Source organism: Pelodiscus sinensis, chromosome 21, assembly GCF_052426305.1.
Source record: "Pelodiscus sinensis isolate ZL-2025 chromosome 21, ASM5242630v1, whole genome shotgun sequence".
Taxonomy (NCBI): domain Eukaryota; kingdom Metazoa; phylum Chordata; order Testudines; family Trionychidae; genus Pelodiscus; species Pelodiscus sinensis.
Window position 1 is genome coordinate 6,930,850 of NC_143072.1, and position 26,201 is coordinate 6,957,050.

A 26,201-nucleotide genomic window follows, 5' to 3' on the forward strand; every position below is an offset into this window, starting at 1 on the left:
ACGGACGACAGAACAAGGATCAATGGTCTCAAGTTACAGTGGGGGAGGTCTAGGTTGAATATTAGGGAAAAGTATTTCACTAGGAGGGTGGTGAAGCACTGGGATGGGTTCTCTAGGGAGGAGGTGGAATCTCTATCCCTAGAGGTGCTTAAGTCTTGGCTTGACAAAGCCCTGGCTAGGATGATTTAGTTGGGATTGGTCCTTCCTTGGGCAGAGGGCTGGACTTGATGACCTCCTGAGGTCTCTTCCAGCTCTGCGATTCTATGATTGTATACCTGTCAGACATTTTAATCTACTTTGACCACTGTCCATTCCTATGGAGCAGTGGTGCGCAACCTGCAGTCCAGGAGCTGCATGCAGCCCATCAGGTTCTATGTGTGGTAAGGATGTTAAAGAGCAGTTATCTGGCTAATCGTATAGTCGACTACATGATTAATCAATACAGATGCAGCAGGTGTGGCTTCCGCAGCCAGCTCGAGCGGCTCACACCGGCGTTGGACCACTGCGCTGCTGCATTTTAAATATAGCAAGAGTCACTGGACTCTTATTACATTTAAAATGCAGAGGCACAGCAGTCCCGGACTGGCATGAGCCAGGACTGCTCAGGCCTAGCTCGCACCAGGTCCAGTAGCCCCTGTTTACAGACAGCCCCGGCTACTGCCAGAGCAGCCTCCCCATTCACCCCCTGCTGCCTCTGATAGATGTATGGGGGGAAGGCAGCACCGTGGCGATGGTGCTGGGGAGAACCGGTTTTTAAACTAGCTCCTCCCAACACTTGCTCCTGTTTCCCCCCACTTGCTGCCTCTCATACAGAGGCAGCAAAGGGTGGGGGAAGCAAATAGTCAAGCACTCCACTCGACTACCTGATAAGTTGATCAGGTAGTCAAGTAGTCATCGACACACGTATATTCCTAATGTGTGGCCCCTGAGACATTTTGTTCACCATTGCCAACATGCTCAGAGTCCACTGGTTTCCATGTGTGTAGTTTCTTTTCTACCAGCATTGCTAAAGTGACACCCACATAAAGCGAGGGCACGTGAAGTGGGGTGTGGGCTGATTGCACACAACATTGACTGTGAGGGCTGTGTGCTCCCTCTGCAGCCAAACAAAGCCTTGCTACAGTTCAGTCAGTTCACCCCACAAATGTTAGGTGTGCTAGCGCAGTGAGCATGACTAACCTATCCCCTAGAGACTGTCTTGGTTATGACAATCTTAAGGCCCTCTGAGATAATGGGAGGCCACTTTAGGAATGTTAAATATTGGTTAATTGAATAGTCGATTAACATCATGAATTCTTATCAGTCTACTATTCTAAAGTCATAGAATCCTACAATCCTAGGGCTGGATTTCATCATACTCCCAATGAAATAGTTTTTCCTAGTATCCAACCTAGACCTCCCCCACTGCAACTTGAGCCCATTGCTCCTTGTTCTGCCATCCATCACTGCTGAGGCTAGCCCCACTCTGGAGGAACCCCCTGCCCTGTGTACTGCTGCTGCTGTAGCAGAGGCAGCAGTGTGGGGTGTCAGGCAGGAGCTGGTCCGCAAGGGGAGCCAGTTTAAAAATCTGCCTGTATCAGACCCCTGTTTCAGAGGCAGCAGAGCAGTGTGGCTGCAGCCCCTGTGTGGGGGGAGCTGAGCTCCCGGAGCCAGCATGAATTGGAACTGAGCCAAGCTGCCTGCCCACCTGGCTCCAAATACAATTTAAATGCATAATTTATTGGCAGGGGGAGGGCAGGAAATGCATGTAGTCTATAGCATTAATCTATACTCTTTTGCTTATTGGTTAATTGACTCCACTATTACATCCCTAGGCCACTCCTGCAGCTCACTCACTGTTCAAGGTTGCCCATTGCTGCTGTAGGGTGTGAACACCTCTCAGAGTTCAATGCAAAACTATACCTGTGTCTACACTACCGCCAAGTTCTGTCAACACAGCGTCGACAGAACGCAGCAGTTTTGTCGATGGCTGTAAACCTCATTCTACGAGGAATAATGCATTTTGTCGACAGAGATCTGTCGACATAAGTCATTATTGCATCGACACTGTCCTTTGTGTCTACACTGTCATGTTGACAAAGCGGCTTGCTCTGTCGACACAACTGGATGTAGTCTAGATGCTCTTTGTCGACAGAAGCTTTGTTGACAGTATCTATCGACAAAACTTCTGTCGACAAAAGCCTGTAGTCTAGACGTATCCTTAGTGACTTACTTCAGGTCACACAGGCAGTCCAGGGCAGAGCAGAGAATTGAATCTAGATCTCCTGAGATCAAATTTGCATCTCTAACCACTGGGCCACCCTTTCCTCCACTTATTGCACGGTTGCCCTTCCGGGTAATGTCTGAAGCAGAGTGTTGGGGAAATTGAGGAATGTGCTCTGTCATTACCTGAGTGGATAAATACAAGCTGTCCATTTCCAAGTCTTTCATTTTGGCATCTTTAACCAGACCTAAATTAACATTGAAAAGAACAAAGTAAATAACACGTTCCTGAAGAGTATGTTAATTACACACATTACATCCGAAAGCAATTATCATGTAATCAGCAGACTGGTGATAATATACGTACAATGAAGTGGAAGTTACAGTAAGTTCATTACCAGTTACCACTACCAAATAAATGGATATGTTCATGGCAAAATGATGATAAAAGTACTGACATAAATCAGCCTGACTCAACTGAAGTCTCTGGAGCTACCTGCTGACTTCGATGGTGCTGTGCCAACGGAGGCTTGGTTTGGAGGTGGTAGCAGAATTGTTCCAGTGCCAGCTGCTAATTTGTTGTACGTGGGGGTTTGCTTGTTCTGCAACAAAGTGCTTCCATTGGAAAAACAACTTGATGAGGACTAGTTGATCCTTACCCGAGTAATAGGTGCCCCCACAAATATCTCCACCCCAAACATTTTTGAGAATTAAAACCATTAGATACATATTCTCTTTCTTGTAACCCAATCTCGGTTTCTTGTGCCCCGTCCAGAAACAGGTGGACACCATACCAGAGGTGGTTCTCACTCGATTTCTGATGCAAGGGGAAGCAGGAGATACCAAAATGCTCACAGGAAGGACTGCTCGATTTTGTAGAACATCAAATAAGCATCAAAGCATTTGGGACACCTCTGGAATTTTAGAGTACACCTCGAACTAATTCTCAAAAGGGGCGAGAGAAATTTGGAAAGAAGTTTTCCTGGGAGGTATCTGGAAGTGGTGCCCTTTTGTGAAATATGATGGGTTTGTTAACTAAGGACATATCCAAATACAGCTATCTTGGAGCTCTGTTGAAGCCACTAATTGTTCTATGTGAAATAATGATGAGTTTTAGGATTTGTCTACATGAGGGATACTCAGGCAAGTTAATCCGCATTAACTGAAGCCTGGTCTATGCTGAAAAGTTAGGTTTGACCCAGTTATGTCACTTGAGGGTGTGAGAAGTCCACGCTCCTGAGTAACATAGTTATGAATGCTTCCATCAACCTAGCTACTGCCTCTCAGGGAGATGAATTACCTATGTCACCAGGAGGTCGCCTCCTGTCACAGAAGTTCCATGTTACACTGAGTTGCTGCTGCAGTGTTTCATGTGCACACAAGTCCTATAGATATGAATTTAAAGTGGATTAGTTAAATTGTATTAAACCTCTATGTGGACACAGTAATTCAGAACTAAAGTGGCATCAAGTTGATTTAGCTCAGTTCTCTTTGTACTTAAGTCCTTAGTCACTGTCACCATTATGAAATTGGCTTTTTAGACAAATTTTCAAATAGGCCTCAGTTACCTCCCTAACTTTGTGCCCAGGAGTTCTGTTTCTCACGAATCATATAAATATCTCTGATTTGCATATGTCAATTGTGATTGCACACCATATATGGAAATACACTTATGAATAGGAATATGCCTAACTTGAATATGTTTTAAGCAAAATATGGCATTGGAAAGCTTGTAATTCACTGAATATGCATATTCTATTTGTATGCATGTATTATTTCTGAGTTTGAAATCAGAAATATGAAGTCTAAATTTGTTTACTAATGTAGATCTGCTAATGAAGGCCATTAGTAGTACTCAAGGAACTTAATGCCCCAGTACTCAGGACAATGATCTGTGAATAGACTTGCTTTTCCTGTAATCTTGGGGTATGGTTGATCCTCTCAAGACATGTGGCCAGGTCACATGATGCTGGAACCTATTTTGAATGATGTACTTTTCCATGGGCAGTGTGAAAAGTTTAAACTGAACACACAAGATACTTCTCTTGGGCAATATGTACATGTGTTATGAGTCAACAGGGTGCCCTTGTAGCCAAGAAGGCTAACAGCACATTAGGGTGCACTAGGAAAAGCATTGCCAGCAGATCTAGAGAAGTGATTATTCCCCTTTATTTGGTATGGCGAGGCTGCATCTGGAGAATTGCATCCAATTCTGGGCCCGCCGCTACAGAAAAGTTGTGAGCACATTGGAGAAAGTCTAGTGGAGGGCAACACAATGATTGAGGGACTGAAACACATAACTTACAAGGAGAGGCTGAGGGATTTGGGCTTGTTTAGACTACAGAAGAGAAGAGTGAGGGGATTTGATAGCAGCCTTCAACTACCTGAAGGGAGGTTCCAAAGAGGGTGAAGAAAGGCTGTTCTCAGTGATGGCAGATGGCAGAACAAAGAGCAATGGTCTCAAGTTACAGTGGGGGAAGTCTAGACAGGATATTAGGAAATACTGTTTCCCTAGGAGTGTGGTGAAGTACTGGAATAGGTTCCCTAGGGAGGGGGTGGAATCTCCATCTCTAGAGGTGTTTAAGTCTGGCTTGACAAAGCCGTGGCTGGGATGATTTAGTTGGGTTTGGTCCTGCCTTGGGCAGGGGGTTGGATTTGATGACTTCCTGAGGTCTTTTTCAACCCTAGGATTCTATGATTCTACATATTTTGGTAGGAAATCAAATAATAGAGGCTGTTGTCAGACACTAGGATGCCCCCTGCTTACCACCCAAAATGATGACTGGAAACATCTAAGACTGTACAGGGGAAGGATCAAGCCCAAGTTGGAAGGCTTCCCAGCTTGCGAGAAAAAGACGATTAGAGCTACTGGTAGGGAAAGAAATGGCAAATAATACGTTTAGTATAGTATTAAGCTTGAGTGTTTTCTTTTAGTAACTTACTATCTGTTTTCACTCACACCCCCTTAAATCCTACTTTGATACTAATAAAATCACTTTTGGTTATTATTAAACCCAGTGTAAATAATTGTTCAGGGAAGGGGAAGACAACAGCTGATAAAGGGTTTGTACAATTTATGAGTTTGCTCTTTATAAAATTGTGGTTCCATTGGGGCTGTGCTAAGTCATTCTGACTGAGCCTCCCCATTGCTGAGCAGATCTCGGTGCTGCCCTGCTGCGGGCTGTGACCCCAATTCTGTGCTGTCATTGGGGGAGGCCAGAAGTTCTGTCCCAGCAGGACATGTCGGTGGGGCACCACAGAGGGCAGGTTGGTAGGTTCCGTGGTAATTTCAGCACATCAAGAAACATTCTCAAGGGGATCTCTCCACTGAGCCTGTCACACCAACATACTCTTGTGAATGGAAGGTTTGTATGAGCCATAGATTCCCCCATGAGATAGTCAACAGGGCTTGAACTCATGCTATTTTGACTCAAGGCATACACTTCTACCACCTGAGCACAAGTAACGACATTAGCCGAGGGCGGTAGCTGTCTGTTATCTTCTAGCGATGCAGAGTCACTTGGGAAAAGGGTGCATTCTTCCCATGTTTTAATAGGTTGACATGCTGACTATAGAAAAGTAAAAAATTTAGCTAACGCATGTTACAGTTACACTAGCATTTTATGTTGCATTAGTTACCATGTGTTAGCTCGCATTAAGTGAAAAACACCTTTTGCCTACCTCAGTCAAGGCCTGCGTGACTAGTCACTAACAATGCGATTGTCATGGTTACACATGCATGTAATATATGCCGAAGCCATTTCAGAGGCTGTTTTTGAATGTTCGGTCCTTTAAGTCTAATACTAGTTGACGTTTGCTAGAAAATGCCTCACCTGTTAGCCTTTGTCATTCATAACATTCCGCCTGCGCTTGGCAAGTTGTGATTTATTTGTAAGAAGGCATGTCTCCTTTTTAAGCTTTCTTTTTTTCCCGATTTCTGATATTCAGTAAGATCCCAGATGGGATCCCAGTTTCTCCTTCTAGTTTTCTGTATTATTTGGCTTATATATTAAAACGATACACTGTATATATCTCCATCTGACATTCCAAGACCTCTGTGTAGCTTTCTCTCCTGTAGCGCTATTACGAATAAATCAGTGTATGTAAGTGCCATATTATTTCCCACAACTCTGCCTTTCAGAAATGGGAGAATACAAGGAGAAGAAATCTTTCTGGCACGGTGAGAAATTCTCCTGCACAGCCCTATTACTGTGACTTTCAGTGGTTGCAGTACGTTGTCAGTTCTGTCAAAGCAAGCCCAGCCTTCCCCTCTCTGGTCAGAGGCCACCACATGCAATCCCATAATCTCAAGCCAAAGATTCTGTGTTAAACTTTAAAAGGATGAGGTTCTCCCTTTTCGTTTATCTCCCCAGTGTGAGAGGGTATGTCCACACAGCAAGCTTATTTCGACATGACATAGCTGTTATTTCAAAATAACTTTACTCGCGTCTACACAGCCAAACCGCTGTTTCGAAATTAATTCGAAATAGCAGAGCGCTTATTTTGAATTTGCTAAACCTCATTCCACGAGGAATAATGCCAAATTCAAAATAGCTTATTTTGAATTTGGTAAACCTCATTCCACGAGGAATAATGCCAAATTCGAAATAGCTATTTCGAAATAAGCTCTGTGTAGACACTTATATAGAAATAGGGGGCCTCCAATCTTCCCAGGGTGCCCTGGTGGCCACTCCAGCCTCAACTAAGAACACTCCACTCCCTCCCCGACTCTCCAGAGCCCTTAAAGCGGTTGACTCTGGCCACAGTGCCTGTGCCAGCTCCAAGCCTGCCAGCCCAGGGCTAGTAGTCACTGCCCCTTACCCAGTAGCCCCAAAGCATGAGCCAACAAGCCACTGGCAGCCATCTCTTCACCGCTCCCCAGGAGCAGTTTGCCAGATCCCAGGAGCCTGCCAGGGCCCGGAGAAGGCGGATGCCTTCTAAGTCCAGGGTGGAGATCATGGACCTTGTTCAGATTTGGGGGGGATGACCCCAACGTCCATGATCTCTCTGCACTAGATGGAGGAATGCGGCCGTCCATGATAGGTTAGCTACCAGCCTGGCCACATGCGAACCCAGGAGCAGGTTTGCATGAAAATCAAATTGGTCCGACGAGACTCCCAATCCTGAGCCCTGAGCATCCCCTCCACCTTCTTCCCCTTGCTTCCCCCTTCCAGCTCCCTCCTCCCAGGTTTTCCCCTCCCCTCTCTCACCCTCTCTTTTCCCCTCTTCTGCCTCCTTTCCCCAGCCTCACCAGAGTTTCATTCTCCCCCTCCCCAGTTTTGTTAAATAAAGAGAGTTTGTGTTCATGAAAATACATGTATTTTATTTGACATCTCTAAGGGGGGTCAAGGAGGAGTAAGTGGAAGGACGTGAGGGAGAAATGAGGCACAAACCCCTAGGCTATGTCTAGACTGCAAGCCTCTTTCGAAAGAGGCTCTTTCGAAAGATACTTTCGAAAGAGCCTCTTTTGAAAGAGAGCGTCTAGACTGCACGTTGAACTTTCGAAAAAGCGGCTTGCTTTTTCAAAAGAAAGCATCCAGTGAGTCTGGATGCTCTCTTTCGAAGAAGCCCTATTTACATTGAAGAACGCCTTCTTTCGAAAGAGGAACTTTCGAAAGAAGGCGTTCTTCCTCGTGAAATGAGGTTTACCGCCATCGAAAGAAAAGCCGCGTTCTTTCAATTTAATTTTGAAAGAACGCGGCTTGAGTCTGGACGCAGGGGAAGTTTTTTTGGAAAAAGGCTACTTTTCCCGAAAAAACCCCTGAGTCTGGACACAGCCCTAGTGTGGCAGACCAGGGAGGCTCTTAGTGCTCCTCAGGGTGGAAGCTCTCCCACAGGGCCTCCTGGATACTGACAGCCCTCCGATGGACCTCCCAGATGGCAGCCTGCAGAAAGTTCAGCTAGGCACGCAGCAGCGCATCCAAGAGAAGCACCAGAGTGCCCAGGGGCAGCTCTGGCTCCATGTTGCAGAGTGCTGTGGTATCCCGAATAAGGGCAACCAGAGCACACAGAGACAAAATGCTTTTCTGTCCCTCGTCAAGGTAGGCAAGCAAGCAGGGAAAGCTGAGAACCGGCTGTCCAGGGGGGTCCCTTTAAGCACAGGCCTCAGATAGCCTCAGGCAGCAGCCACATAAAGTAACTCCTGACCTGATGCCCTGCTTGGACCTGGTTCCAGCCGGCCTTAAATGCGATTCAGCGTCCACTCAGTTGAAATGGCCTTTGAAATGCTATTTCGAAATGCATTTGTGTGTAGATGCGTTATTTTGAAATAACTGATTTCGAATTAACTATTTTGAAATAAGATATTTTGAAATAACGCTGTAGTATAGACATACCCGGAAGGAGTCACTTGCATTGATACAGCTCTGGTACATGGCTTAAAATTAGCTGAAGTTGAATAGCATCTTTTAAGGTTATCTTAAGAGAGCTGGCCTTTTAAGAATCAGATAATTGATGTAAAATTGTCTCAAGACCTTTGCCAAACAGTCCCATTTTAAAGGGTAACTTCAAATGAGTCTTATCTAATGTGACTTTTCACAGCAGGGCTGCCACATCCTTTGGGTTGTGGTATCCTCAAACTCGTAACAACCTATTTATATGAATTTGTTGCAGCATTGCTCCTCTCTTCTCTGCATGTTAATAAAGCCTGGAACTCAAACTATGGAGACAGAGGGGTAAAATGCCTTGCTTAATGTTACCCAATGAATCAGCTACAGGCCTGGGAATAAAACATTGGATCCCTTTGCTAAGCAGTGTGATGCACATATAGCCTGTTAAGGTTTTTGCTTTAATTGGCAAAACCAAAGGAATTCAGAATAATAGTCAGCACTATTTTACTTCTGCTTTGTAAGCTTGTGTAGTGGGGTTCAACATGCCGGCATGGCGCCTCCTGCTGGTCACACTGGGAATTAGCTCAGTCTTCAGCAGAGCGCCACCTTCTGACCAGTGGCTTGCCTGTCGTTGCTCTGCACTTTCTCCATGCTCTGCTTTCCATGCAGGATCACCGCATCCTCTTCAGGAAACTGCCATTCAGCAGTGTCCACTACTCTGGTGTCTCGCCCCCTTCCGGGGGTATCCGCAGTCCTCTGTCTTGAACCTGCCACTGTGTCCAACTGCAGCCGCTGTCTGGCCCCTCACCTCTGGGGCAAGCTATGTGCTGTATAGGCCATGTGCCAGTGATGACTAGATGCTGTGTAAGAGGGAAGGGGAGATTTCCCCACTAGTTTGGATCCTAACTCAGGGACCTTCTGGCCGCAGCCTTGTTCTGCCCTCCTTCTCTCCTCTCTACTGCGTCTTATTCCCTGGGCCACTTTCCCATAACTTACTTGACCCTTGTGTTAAAGTCTGTAGCCTGGCAAGTATCAGGCTAGACTGAACCTCTTTCTCTAGCTCCAGCACTGGTCTTTCAGAGGCACTTCCTCATTCAGATGGAGCAATATCGTACCCCGCAGAACATCTGATCACTTTCAGTGAGATTCTCGCTGGTATTTCTAGCCTCGCACAGTGCCAAAAATACTGAAATCTCATGAGACAGACTGATGGTGTGATGTTTCCAGATGACTTCCCCATCATTAGATTTGGAGGTGTAGCTGACAATTGTCCAAACCCTTAGGATATGTCTAGACTACCGAGTTTTATCAGAAAAAGATATGCGTATTGCGAACTGCAATTAGCGTATCTTTTTCCACATTTTTTTTGAAGAAGCTTTTCCAAAATTTGGTCTGTCTACACGGGGCCAAATTTCATAAAAAAACTCCTCTTGCGGAACATCTCTTATTCCTCTCACCGAGATAAATACAGGAATGCCAAAAGAATGTTCCTGCTTTTTCGGAAACTGTTCCGAAAAAGCAGATGCATTCCCTGGATGCGAGTGGAAAAACTCTGCAGTCTAGACATAGCCTTAGAGATGTCTCCATCATTCTGGTTTCATTCATGGTATGGGAGACTTATTTCTACCAATATCTGTTCTTTTTATTTTTAATCTAAGGAGGTTTGATCAGAAGAAAGTCTGTTATACTCAGAGGTGACAGATGCACAAGAAAACTGTTATTATGACTGATCTCTTTTTCTATAGCCTTGCTTTGGGCAAGCAGAAATAGGCTGCTAGATGGCTACTATCAGTTACTGAATAAGCATCTGTGGCCAAGATATTAACTTCTTTATGAACTGAAAAGGTGTTATTCAATACCACATGCTAGGATATGATTTCTTCTATACTGTAATCAGAGCACACATTCCCTACAATAAACCCCTATGGGTGTGTCTAGACTACATGCCTCCTTCGACGGAGGCATGTAGATTAGCCAGATCGGAAGAGGGAAATGAAGCCGCGATTAAAATAATCGCGGCTTCATTTAAATTTAAATGGCTGCCCCGATCTGCCGATCAGCTGTTTGTCGGCAGATCGGGGGAGTCTGGACGCGATGCCCCGACAAAGAAGCCTTTCTTCATCGACACAGGTAAGCCTGGTTTCACGAGGCTTACCTGTGTCGATGAAGAAAGGCTTCTTTGTCGGGGCATCGCGTCCAGACTCCCCCGATCTGCCGACAAACAGCTGATCGGCAGATCGGGGCAGCCATTTAAATTTAAATGAAGCCGCGATTATTTTAATCGCGGCTTCATTTCCCTCTTCCGATCTGGCTAATCTACATGCCTCCGTCGAAGGAGGCATGTAGTCTAGACACACCCTATGTTATGCACCCAGTTCTTTATTTACTCTACAGTAGGTACATCAGCCTATGTAGAAACACACATGCACAACAGTGACAAGTCATTTTTGTTTACAAATTAGGCCCTTAATTTTGTCCATGGCTAAAAGAAAATGAGCCAAATAGCACAGGCATAACGTGCAAAGCAGATCTGGAAGGCTTTTAAATGTAGATTACTGTGAACCACGGACTGAACAAACTCTTTGTCCATTCTGCAAACTGAAAGGGAGGTTTGCGTTTTCTAAATGTGCTGATTTCTGTGTCCCGTAGTTCAGAAAGATCTGAGTCTGTAATCAGAGTTTCAGGCTACGTCTAGACTGCAGGCTTCTTTTGGAAGAAGCTTTTCTGGAAGAGATCGTCTGAAAACATTTCTTACGAAAGAGAGCGTCCATGCTGCCAAAGCATACCGAAAAAGCAATTTGCTATTTTGAAAGCTAGCATCCACACTGAATGGATGCTCCCTCCAGGGCGGGCCTCAGGTGCCAGACTGTGGGAGGGTGCCACTAGGACCCTGAGTGTAGAAAATTGTGTCTCCTGCCAGTGCATATGTATTCTCTCTGCTCTGAAAGTTGAGTGTTACTTAAAATTTGGACCAAGGCATTTTAAGTTGTTAGTTCTCCTTTATTGGGGTAGGTAGCAGAGCAGTACCATGAGAGGAGTAGAACAGGAAGAAGGCAGAATTGAGACTTTTCAAAGCTTTGGCCCGGGCAAAGGGGCGTCATTTGAGCTCCCCGCCTCAGGTGCCGAAATGTTGCGGGCCAGCCCTGGCTCTCTCGCATTTAAGCTGTGATTGCTATGGACAGAGTGGCCATCAGGGCACCTGTGCTTTTTCCTCTTTCCTCTTGTTTTGGAAGAACTCCCTCTTCCCCATCCACACATGCCTTTTTCTGAAATTGCTCTTTTGGAAAAAGGCTTCTTCCTCATAGACAGAGGTTTACCAATGTCGGAAAAACTCCTCTGGGTTTTTTTTTTTTTCAGAAGTACGCGATTGCAGTGTGGACGTATGTGAAGTTTTTTCAGAACGCAGGCTGTTTTTCTGACAAAACTCTGTAATATAGACATAGCCTCAATGATGTACAGGAGATTCGCCAATGATGTGGTTAACATAAAATATCTCTGGCTATATATAGCACGTGCCCATAAATACAGCCTCTTTTTTTAAAAATCAGTCAACAATATGACAGAAAGCAAATGGAAATTTGCCCGAAGACTAGCTGTCTATAAAATCTATTTCTCTTAACTTCAACATAGAGATCTTCTAAAGAGAAGAACATAACTGATAATCCACCACATCGGAGCCGTGTTTTAATATAACAAAATTAGAGAACTTATCTGAAGCTTAGTAGATAACATGAGCTTAATTCTGTTCTCCCTTCAGTGTAAAGCCAGATGCAATAGCAAAGCAGGCAGTGTAAATCCAACTGAAATCCCAGTTCATCAGTGTAATTGAGAATGAACATTATATTTACCCAAACTCGCTGAATCTCCTCCTGAGTTTGCAAATTTGGGCCAGAAATTTTGGGAGAACAGGCTTGTTAAGGATTTTCCCTGTCTTTCCTTGGTCCATATAAGCCTTGCAGTACCTTCCAGCTACAATATGAAAAAGTAACGGGTGCAGATTTCCTATGGTTTTAGAACCTGAAAATCAAAATGTTTGTTTGACTTTGGAGTGGGGGGATGGGCAAGAACCAGGGATGAAGCAGAAGCAGGGTAAGAGGATGTGTTTCTAGACAAACCCTCCACGTTTATCCCAAATGTGGCATCCATGGGGCATATGGGGGCTTCGGGACTAGATTGCTAAACACAGAGGCTGCGTCTAGACTGGCATGATTTTGCGGAAATACTTTTAAAGGAAAAGTTTTTCTGTTAAAAGTATTTCCGCAAAAGCGCACCTAGATTGGCACGGATGCTTTTGCGCAAAAAGTGCTTTTGCGCAAAAGCATCCGTGGGCAGTCTAGACGCGATTTTGCGCAAGAAAGCCCTGATCGCCATTTTAGCCATCAGGGCTTTTTTGCGCAAAACAGTTCTTCCCTGTCTACACCGGCCCTCTTGCGCAAGTATTCTTGCTCGAGGGCTTTTTCCCGAGCGGGAGTGTGAAAGTATTTGCGCAAGAAGCACTGATTTTATACATTACAAAGTCAGTGCTCTTGCGCAAATTCAAGCAGCCAGTGTAGACAGCTGGCAAGTTTTTGCGCAAAAGCAACTGCTTTTGCGCAAAATCTTGCCAGTCTAGACGCACTCAGAGTGTTTAGCACTGAAGCAGCATTTTAGTGGAAACTAGACACACCAACTATATTCAATATGTCTGCATCAGTCTGCTTGTAAGATGATGAGTCATCGCTGAACTAGAGCCTGATTGAGCCACCGGTGTTGAGGAGGGGTCTCTGCACTAGGCTGCAGCCAATCCACAACCCAGGAGCTGGTCTGGTGACTCCCAGGGAAGGTATATAAACCTAGTGGAAGCAACAGTAGCTCAGTTTGCTTCATGGATTGGATCTCTCCCGTGCCTCACAGTGATAACACACCCTCTACACCTTAATCTTCTCCTGCCTCACTCTTGTTCCTAGTCCTGCTCTGGTCTTGCCCCATTCCTGGTTCTGATCTTGCTCCTGCTCGAGTTTTGCTTTTACTCTGGACTCCTGATTCCAGCTGTGACAACACTGTGCTCCACCCGCTAGATGTGACCACCAGGACACTGACAGTGCCCATCCTGGTTTCTTACACTGCAAGCCCTTTCTTGTGTAGACATGAAAATGGAAAAAAAAAAATTTCAAACCCACCCAAAAACCTTTATTTCCTATATACATATTGTCACTTGTAATTTAAATGTATTACTAATTGTATAGGAGACTGAATTAGACTGTGTCCCTTCTTCAATTGAGAAAAATGGTTTAGAAGTCTAGAATATAAGTGTGCATGAGAAAGCAAGAATATTAAAGTCACTTAACAGACTTGGATAAATATTTGCCTCTGTGTCTTATTTATCTTTATTTAGAGATTCACGATGAGGATAGTTCAGCCAGCTTTTTCTGACCTTTTGTCACTTATTTGTGTATAAGAGCCAAGTGAAATAATAGCAAGAAACTAACAAGCCATGAAATTCAGGACACAATGCCAATAATTCTATTACATATGAATCATTTTGGTTAACATTCTTTCTGCCAAATTCTACTTTTCGCATCACATTAAAGAAAAAATAGCGATCAGGACAAATAAAAAATGCATTGAGCGCGAGTTGATCTGTGTGTTTTCAAACCAAACTATGCTAATGTTTTTAATTAAGGGATAGGAAAAATGAAGGGTTTTATCATCCAGTCTCCTAGGGCTATTATTTCATTGTGGATGGGTCTTCTGTTGTTCTAAATGTCCACCTTTGTGAAGGATTTGCTGTTCAATCAAATGTAGTTTGTATTTAAATTCCAGCATGCCACATGAGTCCTCATTTATTTGATAAGGAACCATTGTTACCAGGAAGAATGTAGCATTTAATTTGTATTGCTTAAGAGAGCTCAGGAATACTCCATTTGCTCATTTTGCATGTTAACTGTATCATTTAGTCGGAAGTGAATGTGCAGCACAATTCAGTTGGGCAAAATTTGGAAATGAAATTATAAAATCTCCATCAGATTAGTCACATGCCGAGTCTCCGAAAGGACAAGTTTTCTGTTGTATATCCAGAAAATGAGCACACAAAGCAGGGCTGACAGCTTCATCACTGTTTGAATCTCACTTGGCTATGGAAAGAATGGTATTTAGCAGAGATGAGAGATTGAATCCAGCTTTCATGTACATGTAAGATCTGATCTACTGCTCAGAAAGATCAAGGAAAATACTCCCGTTGACTTTATTGGATGCTTCTGTTGGACCTTTATGGCTTGATCCAATAAATCATAGGGAAAGACTGTGCACTAACTTCAAGATGCAGTGGATTAGGGCCTGAGGCTTTGTTCCCACAAAGATGTGTATACATGCTTAATTTTATGCATTACAAGTACTCCCATTGATTTCTGTGGAACTACTCAAGTACATAAAGTGAAGCACGTCAGTGAATATTAGCAGGGTCGGGGCCTTCACCCTTAAAATATTTGCCTGTAGAAAAGGATAACAGTTTGTGGTTTGTCTGCTTTTGTAGTTTTGTGGAGTGGGCCCAGAGATGGCCTATAGGGAAGTGTGTAGTGAGGATAGCTAGGCTTGCCAGATGCTTTCAACAAAAATCCTGAACATGGCAAACTTAGTTGATCGAAAAAAAAAAAGGTTGTTGTGCCCTTAAATGGTCCCGCGCTTCTCATTCCCCCACCCCCGCTAGACGCAGCAGGGGAAAACTGTCCCTGCTGGGCTTCCGTCTGAGGGAAACAGGAAATACAGGCAGTCCCCAGGTTACATGGATCCGACTTACATCGGATCCCTACTTACAAACGGGGTGAGGCAACCCCGCACTAGCTGCTTCCCCCCAGCAGACCAGGGAGACACAGAGCGACTTTTCTCAGCAGACACCTCAGCTTGAGAATAAAGGACTGAGGGAAGTGAGGTGTGGGAGAATAAAACTGAGCTCTGGAGAAATGTTTGGCTAGAGTTTCCCCTACAATATGTACCAGTTCCAACTTACATACAAATTCAACTTAAGAACAAACCTACAGTCCCTATCTTGTACGTAACCCGGGGACTGCCTGTACTGGACATTTCACGTGTCCGGTATTTCCTGGTTTTTTTTTACCTGACGGGGGAGTCAAATACTGAATAATCCGGGTGAAAACCGGATACCTGGCTACCCTATGCTCAGCACAAGCCAAGCAGCAAATCAGGTTGTGGGGGCTTATCTCTTCATGCCCCAACCATACCTTGCCTCTGGTTGTGCTATTGTTCACTAAGAACTGGTCTGGTCTTTGTCCATCAGCTGATTTCATTCAAGTCACTAGTGATGAGATTTTAGTATTCGAACTGGTTAGAAAACTGGGAGTTTTCTTCTCGGAAAAATGTTGATTTTTTTTTTATCGGTTAAAGGTACTGAAATCCGGAAAGAAAAGGCCAAAAATAAAATATTTTGATTTTCAAATGCGGACTTGGTGCCTTAGGGCAGTGGTTCCCAACCCTTTTGAGCATACGGACCCCTTTTCAGTCTATTAAAATTTTACCGCCCCTCTCAAACAATCTATCTGTGCCTGCAGCCTGCATGTCCCTCAACCCACACTGCTTCCCAAGCCATAGGAAGCAACGTGTGTTGCAGGACGTGCTGGCTGCGAGAGGCTCCGTACATTTATTTTAATTTCTATTTTAAATTTTCTGCAGACATAAGAACATAAGAACGGCCGTACTGGGTCAGACCAAAGGTCCATCTAGCCCAGTATCCTGTCTACCGACAGTGGCCAGCACCAGGTGCCCCAGAGAGGATGGACCGAAGACAATGATCAAGCGATTTGTCTCCTGCCATCCCTCTCCAGCCTCTGACAAACAGAGGCCAAGGACACCATTTTATCCAGCACCACTGTCCCCACAACTAGATCCCCAAGGGTAAGTCTGCACAGCCGCTAGATGCCTCCAGAGGGCCGACGCCAGTTGACTCGGGCTCCGGATGCAGGGTTATTTCATGACCGTGCAGACTTCTGGGCTCAGGTCAAGACCCGGCCTCTAGGATCCTGCAAGGGGGAGGCTCCCAGAGCTCAGGTTCCAGCCTGATCCTCAACGTCTACTCAGCAATGAGAGAGCCACAGCGTGCGCCCGGGTGAGTGGACCAGCCGTGGGAGTCTAGCTGCTGTGTGGACCTTCCTAAAGTGTGCAGGCCAGGTTCCCAGATCAGAAGAGAGCTGAGAAAAGGGACATTCCGGGATGGAAAAAGCGTGACTGTTCCTTTTGTTTAATCCGTGATAAGGGAACTATTAGATCTTGGCATCTCTAATGTGATTATCATTTCAAAATGAATTGTTTCTGCTAATGGCAGTAATCTGGCTACAACGAAAGCAATGAAATTGAATTCTTAAGTGTTCGAGTTGCAGCAACCCATGAAATATTGTGCTGCTTATTGAAAGTCAGGCTACAATAGCTATCTGAAAAAGAGTCTGCTCAACGTAAGCAGGGGAACGGTCCCGCTATTGTGGGGAGCTTTCCTGGCTCCTACCCTACAACCCCGGTGAAATGGGCACGCGAAAGGGCCTGAGTTGCCGCTCCCTCTTCTTTTACCCAGAGACCTCCCTGACCTTGAGGGCTCCCCCCCGCCACACACACACTCCCCTGTAACTCCAACAAGGCTGGGCCCTGGATTCCCGGGGCTTGACCCCTAACCTTGTGGTGGTCACCTCAGACAGGGGCTGAGTGCTCTCTTCTCGCTGGCCTTTTCCCCGACTAACTGATGGTTACTTACAGTTCAAGCAAATGCAATTTATGAAACAGCAAACCTGCGAGCTGCCTGCATCCCAGTGTGGTTCTGTGTGTGGCCTGCTAGACATTTTGTTTACTGTTGCTCACACGCAGAGTTGCCACATTCCTATAGTTTCCTCCATGTAGGATTTTTCCTTGCGGTATTACTAAAGTGACATTCACTTAAAGCAAGGGCACATGAAGTGAGGTGCGGGCTGATTGCACACAACAGTGACTGTGAGAGCCAGGCGCTCCCTCTGCAATCAATCAAAGCACTGAAACAATTCAATCGGCACCTCCCACTCGCACACAAATTCTAGTGCAGTTCGAAAAACGAACCTATCCCAGGAGACCATCTACGGTTCTGACAATCTTGCGGCCCACTGAGATGACGTGCTACTCACTAGTTTAGATGCCCATCGCTGCATTACTGTTTTATAAGTATTAGGAAAATATCCAGTGTATTTCTTCTGTATCTTTTTGTGCATATGTTAAAAGTCAGCACCTGACATGCATTTCTATGAATCTTTTCTTGTAATGGATATCTTCGGCTTGGCTGGCCTTCCGGAGGATGAGAGCAATAATTCTGATTCATCAATCAAAGAGCAAGAACTTTTGCAGGATACTGGGGTCAAATCTTTCACTCCCGCTCACTCAAGAGTAACTGTTTCTGGCTATTGGAAGAGTTGGGAAAACAATACAATAATTCCTCATTTAACACAATAGATATATTTCAGAAAATGATCATGTTAAGTGAAAACGTGTTATGCGGGGTCAATTTTCCCATTGAAAATAATGGACAAGGTGGGGGTTGCGTTTCAAGCGGTGGTGTCTGTTGGGACCGGGACATAAGGTTGGGGGAGAAAGGGGACTGGGTTACAGCAGGGAGGGGAGGTGTTTGGCTCTGGGGAAGGAAGGAGAGGGGAGGGGGATTGGGTTGGGAGTATATCTCTGTGACGGGTCTGCCGGGACCCGCACTGCATCCGGTGAGGCAGGGTCGCCGGGGAATGGCGCGGTGAGCAGCGAACCCTCCGCCACTTTGCAGGGAGGCGGGAAAAGCCCTGCGCAGCCGCCAGCAACAGGCCAGCCTGCAAGCGGGGGCAGAGGAGAGGGGACAAGACGTCGGGCGAGCGGGAGTCAGTGGGGAATGACGTGGTGAGCGGCAAACCCTCCGCCACCTTGCAGGGAGGCAAGGGAAGCCCCGCATAGCTGCCGGCAATGGGCCAGCTGAGGAAATCGTATTATTCCAGGGACGGTCGTATAATTCTAAAAACGTTCCCTAAAAAAAATCACGCTATCGCGAAAATGTGTTAAGGGGGCACGTGTTAAGTGAGGAATTAATGTACAATAAAATATTGTGTGAATATTTGTTCAATTAACGTGGTTCATCCGCATGATTAGTGTTGTTCATTAGTGAGGCATATTCCCGTCTCTGGAATTATATTATTGTTGTTATTTACATTGCCTTGCAGATTCCACCCATAGCCAGGGCCTCATTTGATGGGACATAGTGCAAGTACATAGCAAAAAACCACTGGTGTTCTGAAGAGCTTATGTTCTAAAGACACAAGAGAAAAAAGGGGGAGTAAAAGATAGTTGTGGTATTTCTACTTTACTCATGGGGAACTGAGGCACAGAGGGATTAAGTAACTTTCCCAAGGTCACACAGGAAGTCTGTAACCCATCAGAGAATTGAATCCAGATCTCTTAAGTTCAGCGCCTTCACCACAGAACTCCCATTCCTCCATGTAATGTATACTGGCAGTTGAGTTTTGCGCCGTCTTACTCAGGGGTGAAATGTATGAAGGTACTGCCTGATTGCAGGGGGAGGCTAAGGGCAGGGGGCTGAGCGATGTGGGGGTCTCAAGGCAGGGGGTGGGAAGTGCAGAAGATGAGTCAGGGTTATGGAGGGTACAGAATCAGGGCAGAAGTGGGGATTCAAGGCAGCTGCTATGAGGTGTGCAGAAGTCAGGGCAGGGGGTTGTGAAGTGGAGGGCTGCCCATGGCTGCCGGTGGCAAACAGAGAACCACAGCCGCTGGGAGGCTCTGAGTCTGCGGAGCCCGTAAATAAACAAACCAGAGCGGCCCAGGTAGCAGCTTTCTCAGACCATTTTGAGAAACACTCTTCTAGGTATTAGGTAACTTCCCTTGAGTCCATTGATCCTATTGTATAACTAATAACTACATGGCTGACAATGCTCTTCCTATTGATTTTTCCTCTTCCAACAGGACACCTGCTATGATTGGCTGCTCGTTTGTTGTGAACAGGAAATTCTTTGGAGAAATTGGTCTTCTGGATCCCGGAATGGATGTGTATGGAGGAGAGAACATAGAGCTGGGGATCAAGGTTTGTGAGATTGCAACAGTTATGGGCAGTGTTTCTTGAAAATGTATTTTTAAAAGACTCCTGCGCTTGGATCTTTTTTAAAGACTAAAAATCAATTCGACTCTGCATTAGAATCGAGCACATGATGCTGTCAGTGGCTCCTTAAATACAGAATCAATACAACATTTAGTTACTTATTAGGAGTATATATTTTTCTCCTGTTCCCCAACATTTCCACATGGGGCCTATGCAAAGCCTGCTAATGCCAGAGAGCATTTTCACTGACTTCGCTTTGGATCAGGTCTGTAGCTCGAGTTCATGATAACGAGCTATAGATATGCTACGTGTCACATACACTGTCAATAACTAGCCTGCTTGTGTCCCTTATGGAAAGTGATGGGGCCAGAGCCGTCCCATCCATGGGACAGTTTGGAGTGGTGTCCCCAGGGCCTGTGTTTTGAGCGGCTCTGTGGTGGCCGCTTCAACCAGCCTATAGACGGAGGGACTCAAAGGATTGTGGTGCCTGGTGCGAGGTGGTAGCAGAGGTCGGGTCGCCCTCCCCCCTCGTGCATCCCTGCAGTGGGATCTGGAGCGGCCGGGCAGCCTGCTCTTCTCCACCCTCTCCTGACCGGCTGTGCTTGGCTTCCATGGAAGTGGGTGGCAGAGGGCCCTGGCTCTAAGACACTCCGCCAAGAAGCAGGATGCAGTGGGCCGGGAGAGGGCGGCAGGGCACTGCAGAGAGAAGCAGACTGCGGGATCGCTCCAGCTCCTACCGCCACAGAGAGAACGGGGATGGGGGGACCCCCACTGCTGCCCTGCCCTAGGCCTTGTAATCCCCTGGCTCGTATTGCTCGGGGGAGAGTGCAAGGGGCAGGAGCGGGGTACAGGTGGGTGGGGTTTGGGGGAAGGGATGGAGCAGAGGCAGGGCAGAGGCAGGATCTGTGGCAAGGGGGTTGCCCTTGGCTCAATGCCTGGGGCACTAGGGGTGGCTTGCCCTAGGCCCTTGGCCCCATCCTAGAGACAGCCCTGCATGGCGTTACTTGCTGTGAATACTACAAGCATGATCTGAATGCCCCAGAAGGAATGAACGAGACAAGGAATCATCAAGCGATCCCTCCCCTGTTCTCAATTAACGTATCTAGTTCTTTTTTTTTAACCTTGTTATAGTCTTGGCCTTCCCAACATTCTCTGGAAAGGAACCCCACAAGTGAACTGTGTGTTGTTTGAAAAAATACTTCATTTGTTTGTTTTAAACCTGCTGCCTGTTAATTTCATTTGGTGACCCCCTAGTTCTTGTGTTATGAGAAGGCGTAAATAACAGTTCCATATTTATTTTCTCCACACCAGTCATGATTTTATAGACCTTGATCAGATACCCCTTTAGTCATCTCTTTTCCAAGCTGAAAAGTTGCAGTCTTATTAATCTCTCCTCATATGGAAGCCGTTCCATGCCTCTAATCCTTTTTATTGCTCTTTTTTTCTGAACCTTTTCCAATTCCAGTATCTCTTTTTTGAGATGAGGTGACCACATCTGCATGCAGTATTCAAGATGTGGGCATAGCCTGGATTTATATAGAGGCATTATGATATTTTCTGTCTTATCTAACATTTTTCTTAATAATTCCCAGCATTCTGTTTGCTGTTTTGACTATCGCTGCACATTGAGTGGATAGTTTCAGATAACAATGCACAATGACTCCAAGATTTTTCTTGAATGGTAACAGTTAATTTAGACACCATCATTTTATATGTTCGTTGGGACTACGTTTTCTGATGTGCATTAATTTGCATTTAGCAACACTGAATTTCATCTGCCATTTTGTTGCTGAGTCACCCAGTTTTGTGAGATCCTTTTGTAGCTCTATGCCAGTGGTCCCCAACCATTTGGGGTTGCTGGGCGCCAGGGGGTGTGGCCGTTCGCCTGCCGGGCGCCTGGGGGGGGCCCCCCCATAGCCACATTCCGGGGGCCGGCGCTCTCCCCTCAAGCACCGCGCGCCCGGGGCCGGCGCTCTCTCCCCCCCCCCCCAAGCGCCGTGCGCCCGGGGCCGGCGCTGGCGCTCTCTCCCCCCCTCCCCCAAGCGCCACGCGCCCGGGGCCGGCGCTAGCGCTCTCTCCCCCCCCCCCCCAAGCTCCGTGCGCCCGAGGCCGGGGTCGGCGCTAGCGCTCTCTTCCCCCCTCCCCCAAGCACCGCGCGCCCGGGGCCGGCGCTAGCGCTCTCTCCCCCCCCCCCCCCCCCCGCAAGCGCCACGCACCCGGGGCCAGGCCAGCCCTGAGCACTTGGCGGACCACGGCTCTATGCAGTCTAAGTAATTGTGTAAAATCTACACATTTTACCCCACTTTATAGATCATTAATGAATATGTTGATTACTACTACTGGTCCCAGCACAGACTATTCACATTTCTTCATTCTAAAAATTGGCCATTTATTGCTACCCTTTGTTTCCTATCTTTTAATCAGTTAGGCTGCGTCTAGACTGGCATGATTTTGCGGAAATACTTTTATCGGAAAAGTTTTTACGTTAAAAGTATTTCCGCAAAAGAGCGTCTAGATTGGCATGGATGCTTTTGTGCAAAAAGTGCTTTTGCGCAAAAGCATCTGTGCCTGGTATAGACGCGCTTTTGCGCAAGAAAGCTCCGATGGCCATTTTAGCCATCGGGCTTTCTTGTGCAAAAAATTAAGGTGCCTGTCTACACTGGCCCTCTTGTGCAAGTATTCTTGCGCAAGAGGGCTTATCTCTGAGCAGGAGCGTCAAAGTATTTGCGCAAGAAGCACTGAATTCTTACATTAGAACGTCAATGCTCTTGCACAAATTCAAGCGGCCAGTGTAGACAGCTGGACACTCCAACCAGGTAGTTATTGCACCAAGAGCATGTATTTGTGTAGAGGCATCAAACTCTCTTTTGACCACCCTCATTTGTTTGTTTCATTTTTTGTGTTGCAATCATTTGGCAATTAACAGGGCTGGTATAGAATTTACTAGAACTATTCTTTTTCTAGTTAATAATTCAACCCATCTGTTTGGTCTTAGAGGATTTAATGTGCGATACCTAGAAAAATAAGATTTTCACGCACAAGCAGTGATCAGAGATGAAGTTTTATTGTGGGTCTGTTAAAAGATAGCTATGATATCTCTACCTGAAAAATGTTGAAGATTTCCACACCTCAACCTAAGCTTTATTATTCCAATATGTAGATGCGCGTGTACGTTATATATGCACACTATGGCCAACATTTTCAAAAGTGACGAGTGATTTTGGAGGCCTAACCCATTTGGGATTCAAGCTTATGACACTTTCTAAACAGGCCTGATTTTCAAACAACACTGAGCATGCGCTCGCTGACAATCTGAAGTGCGGCACCTTAAAATCGCAGGTAAATAAAATCTCTAGTCACGTTTGAAAACGTTGGTCTTTGTGTAAAGCTTAGTTACCCACGAGGCCCAGTCTTGCGCACATGAAGTCGCCAGCTGTTTTGCTACTAAATTCAATAGAGCAGTGGCCCTTGTCGCAGTTAGTTTGGTGCGCATGGTATGTCAAAGGTTCCATTTATAAATGCTTTATGCAGGGTTAATAAATAATTAATAGACATTGTACTAAATGGTTCATTAATTATAGATTGTTAAAACATCTGACCAACTAATACATGGTTTGTAATCCCGGTTTGCCATACCTTATATCATCTATTAACCCTCAGAAAGCATTCTTAAAGTGAACCTTAATAGGAACTGTTTGATCGGTTGCTGAATAACTTTAAAGTGTGGCAGTTGTCAAAAAGTAATTGTGTGGTTCTTTAGTTGCTCTGTCTCCGTGACTCTCAGCTCAAAACTGGCTCAGTTGACAAGTCAGAAAATAGATAATGGTTTTCTCTTTGGTCATGATGAAAATTCCACCTTCTTTCTGAAAAATCATGTTGCATGTTAATATATTCTAATATTTATATTACTAAAAAGCCCATCACATGTCTCTGGATGCATGCATACATTTGTTTTAAAGTAGAGACAAAGGACAAATAAATCCCATTATCTCATACATCAAGCAAAAACATGAGTTAAACATACTATGAGACAATAAAGTGAAGGAGATACCGTATAAAGAAAAGATCAAGGTAAAAAAGGCTTTATGTAATCCTATATTTAAAAAGAACATATATTTTACAAGAGTCTAATTGATAGATATGTCCAGACATAGGTACAGCATGTAAGACTATAAAATGCAATAAATAAATATCTACTGCACTGTTTTAACTAATTAATGGAAATGAGAGCCATGACAGATTACTTAAGCATTGCGCTCTGACACAACAGTTTTCCATCGTTAGGGCTCTAGGATTTGTGCTGTCCTCTACACAGTGGAAAACTTCCTCCAACCCTGTAGTGACTCAAATAATAATAAACCCACTGAACATTTTTGCTGCCTCTAATTTCTTGCTGCCCTAGGCAATTTCTTGTTCCGCTTGCAGGGTAAACCTGGCCCTGACATGAAGTGCAGATTGTTCTTTGTATTACTGTAGTTCCTTTTATCTCTCTACAGTCACTCCAGAAGGAGTCCACATCTTGTGCTTATTCTCTCTCTCTGTCCCTAAAGCCAACTACTTCATATCCTGAGGCAGCATTAAGAAAAGAAAAGAAAAGAAAAGAAAAGAAAAGAAAAGAAAAGAAAAGAAAAGAAAAGAAAAGAAAAGAAAAGAAAAGAAAATTGCTGTCAGCCTGTTCTTGGCAGAGAAAATAGCGGTGTCCCCTAGGCAAAGGAGTTCAGGGTAATATTTCAACTGAGATATTTTCAACAGCACCTATCTGCCTCAAAAAAGATATACTGGCATTAGAAAAGGTTCAGAGAAGGGCAACTAAAATGATTAGGGGTTTGGAACGGGTCCTATATGAGGAGAGATTAAAGAGACTGGGACTTTTCAGCATGGAAAAGAGGAGACTAAGGGGGGATAGGATAGAGGTCTATAAAATCATGAGTGGTGTGAATAAGGAAAAGTTATTTACTTGTTCTCATAATATAAGAACTAGGCAGCAGGTTTAAAACAAATAAAAGGAAGTTCTTCTTCACACAGCATATAGTCAATCTGTGGAACTCCTTGCCTGAGGAGGTTGTGAAGGTTAGGACTATTAGCCAGTATGGGTGAGGAATGGTGTCCCTAGCCTCTGTTTGTCAGCAGGAGGAGATGGATGGCAGGAGAGAGATCACTTGATCATTACCTGTTTGATTCACTCCCTCTGGGACACCTGGTATCGGCCACTGTCGGCAGACAGGGCATTGGACTGGATGGACCTTTGGTCTGACCCAGTACGGCCATTCTTATGATCTATCTATCTATCTATCTATCTATCTATCTATCTATCTATCTATCTATCTATCTATCTATCTATCTATCTATCACCTAATGTGAAGCTATTCCTGGCAGTTGAGATATCCAACTGCAACGTCTTACCTCACTTGCCACACACCAGGTCTGTAAGTTTGAAGAATTCCCTAGAGTTAGCAACAAATAATTTCCATAGCAGACGATTTTATCAAAATTCTACCCACCACAGTTATTCCACATCAGCAGAATTGGTCACTGCAGCGGCAGGAGAATTTTGAAGCCTTAATACTTCAGCTTTTGAACTCTGGACATTTTCACTTTACTAATACCAAGCTCTTGAATGCCATCTTAGGATTCCCCTTGACTTCACTGCTAGATTTGGCCTTTTACCAGTGTCAGAGTTGTATGTTGTGCATGGAATTGCAGCCGTGATGCAGGAAAGTTTTCATGAAAAGTTTCATCGCAAATCCAATTTTCCAATATAAAACAGTTTTAACAGAAACTTTGTGATTGGCTGTAGTATCATTCTTACCTCCAATAATAAGAAGGACATTTGCTTTAGTAGCTTCTTTCTGGAGGTGGCCAGCAATTTGGCAAATTAGTATGAATTTTCCATTCATTTCTTAATGGAAACAGATTTAGTCCAGTGACATAGGCCTGTGAGAATCTATAATGCATTATACAATTCCCTCAAATAACCCGTCTCCTCAACATACATAGACGTTTCTCCGTGCCCGTGAGGGTCTGGGGAATCTGTCTGCATAACTTATGAATTCTGTGTCTGATTATGAATGTGCTGCAGCTTTATTCAAGCTGCAAACTCTATTTGGCATGTGCAGTTCCCTTCTCTGTTGTCTCTTTGCCTCCATGTTGAATAGAAATTCCAAAGGCTGGTGACAAATGTAAGAGAAAAGACGGCTGTTGACTTAACGTTCACTCCCATGGAAATAGAGGGGCTCTAAAAATAGGCTGACTCCTATCCAGAGGTGTGTCTAGACTACAGGGTTTTTTTCGAAAAAACTTCCCCTGCATCTAGACTGCTGCTGTGTTCTTTCAGAAGTAAATCGAAAGAACATGGCAGTTTTTTCGACTGCGGAAAACCTCGTTTTACGAGAAAGAATGCCTTTTTTCGAAAGTGCTCTTTCGAAAAAAGGCGCTATGTAATGCAAACGGTGCTTTTTCGAAAGAGAGCATCCAGACTGCCTGGGTGCTCTCTTTCGAAAAAGCGGCTTGCTTTTTTGAAAGTACTGGTTGTAGTCTAGAAGCTCTTTTTCAAAAGAGGCGTGTAGTCTAGACGTAGC

At 45.0% G+C, this 26,201-nt stretch overlaps 1 protein-coding gene across 3 annotated transcripts in view; it reads left to right on the forward strand.

Moving 5' to 3' along the window:
- Window positions 1–26,201, forward strand: part of GALNT17 (polypeptide N-acetylgalactosaminyltransferase 17) — a 381,950-nt gene that overhangs the window by 225,035 nt on the left and 130,714 nt on the right. For all 3 annotated transcript variants that reach the window (XM_075905117.2, XM_075905120.2, XM_075905116.2), the window contains exon 7: window positions 19,491–19,608. In XM_075905117.2, coding sequence (XP_075761232.2) covers window positions 19,491–19,608 — 118 coding nt within the window. The remainder of the gene's footprint in view (window positions 1–19,490; window positions 19,609–26,201) is intronic.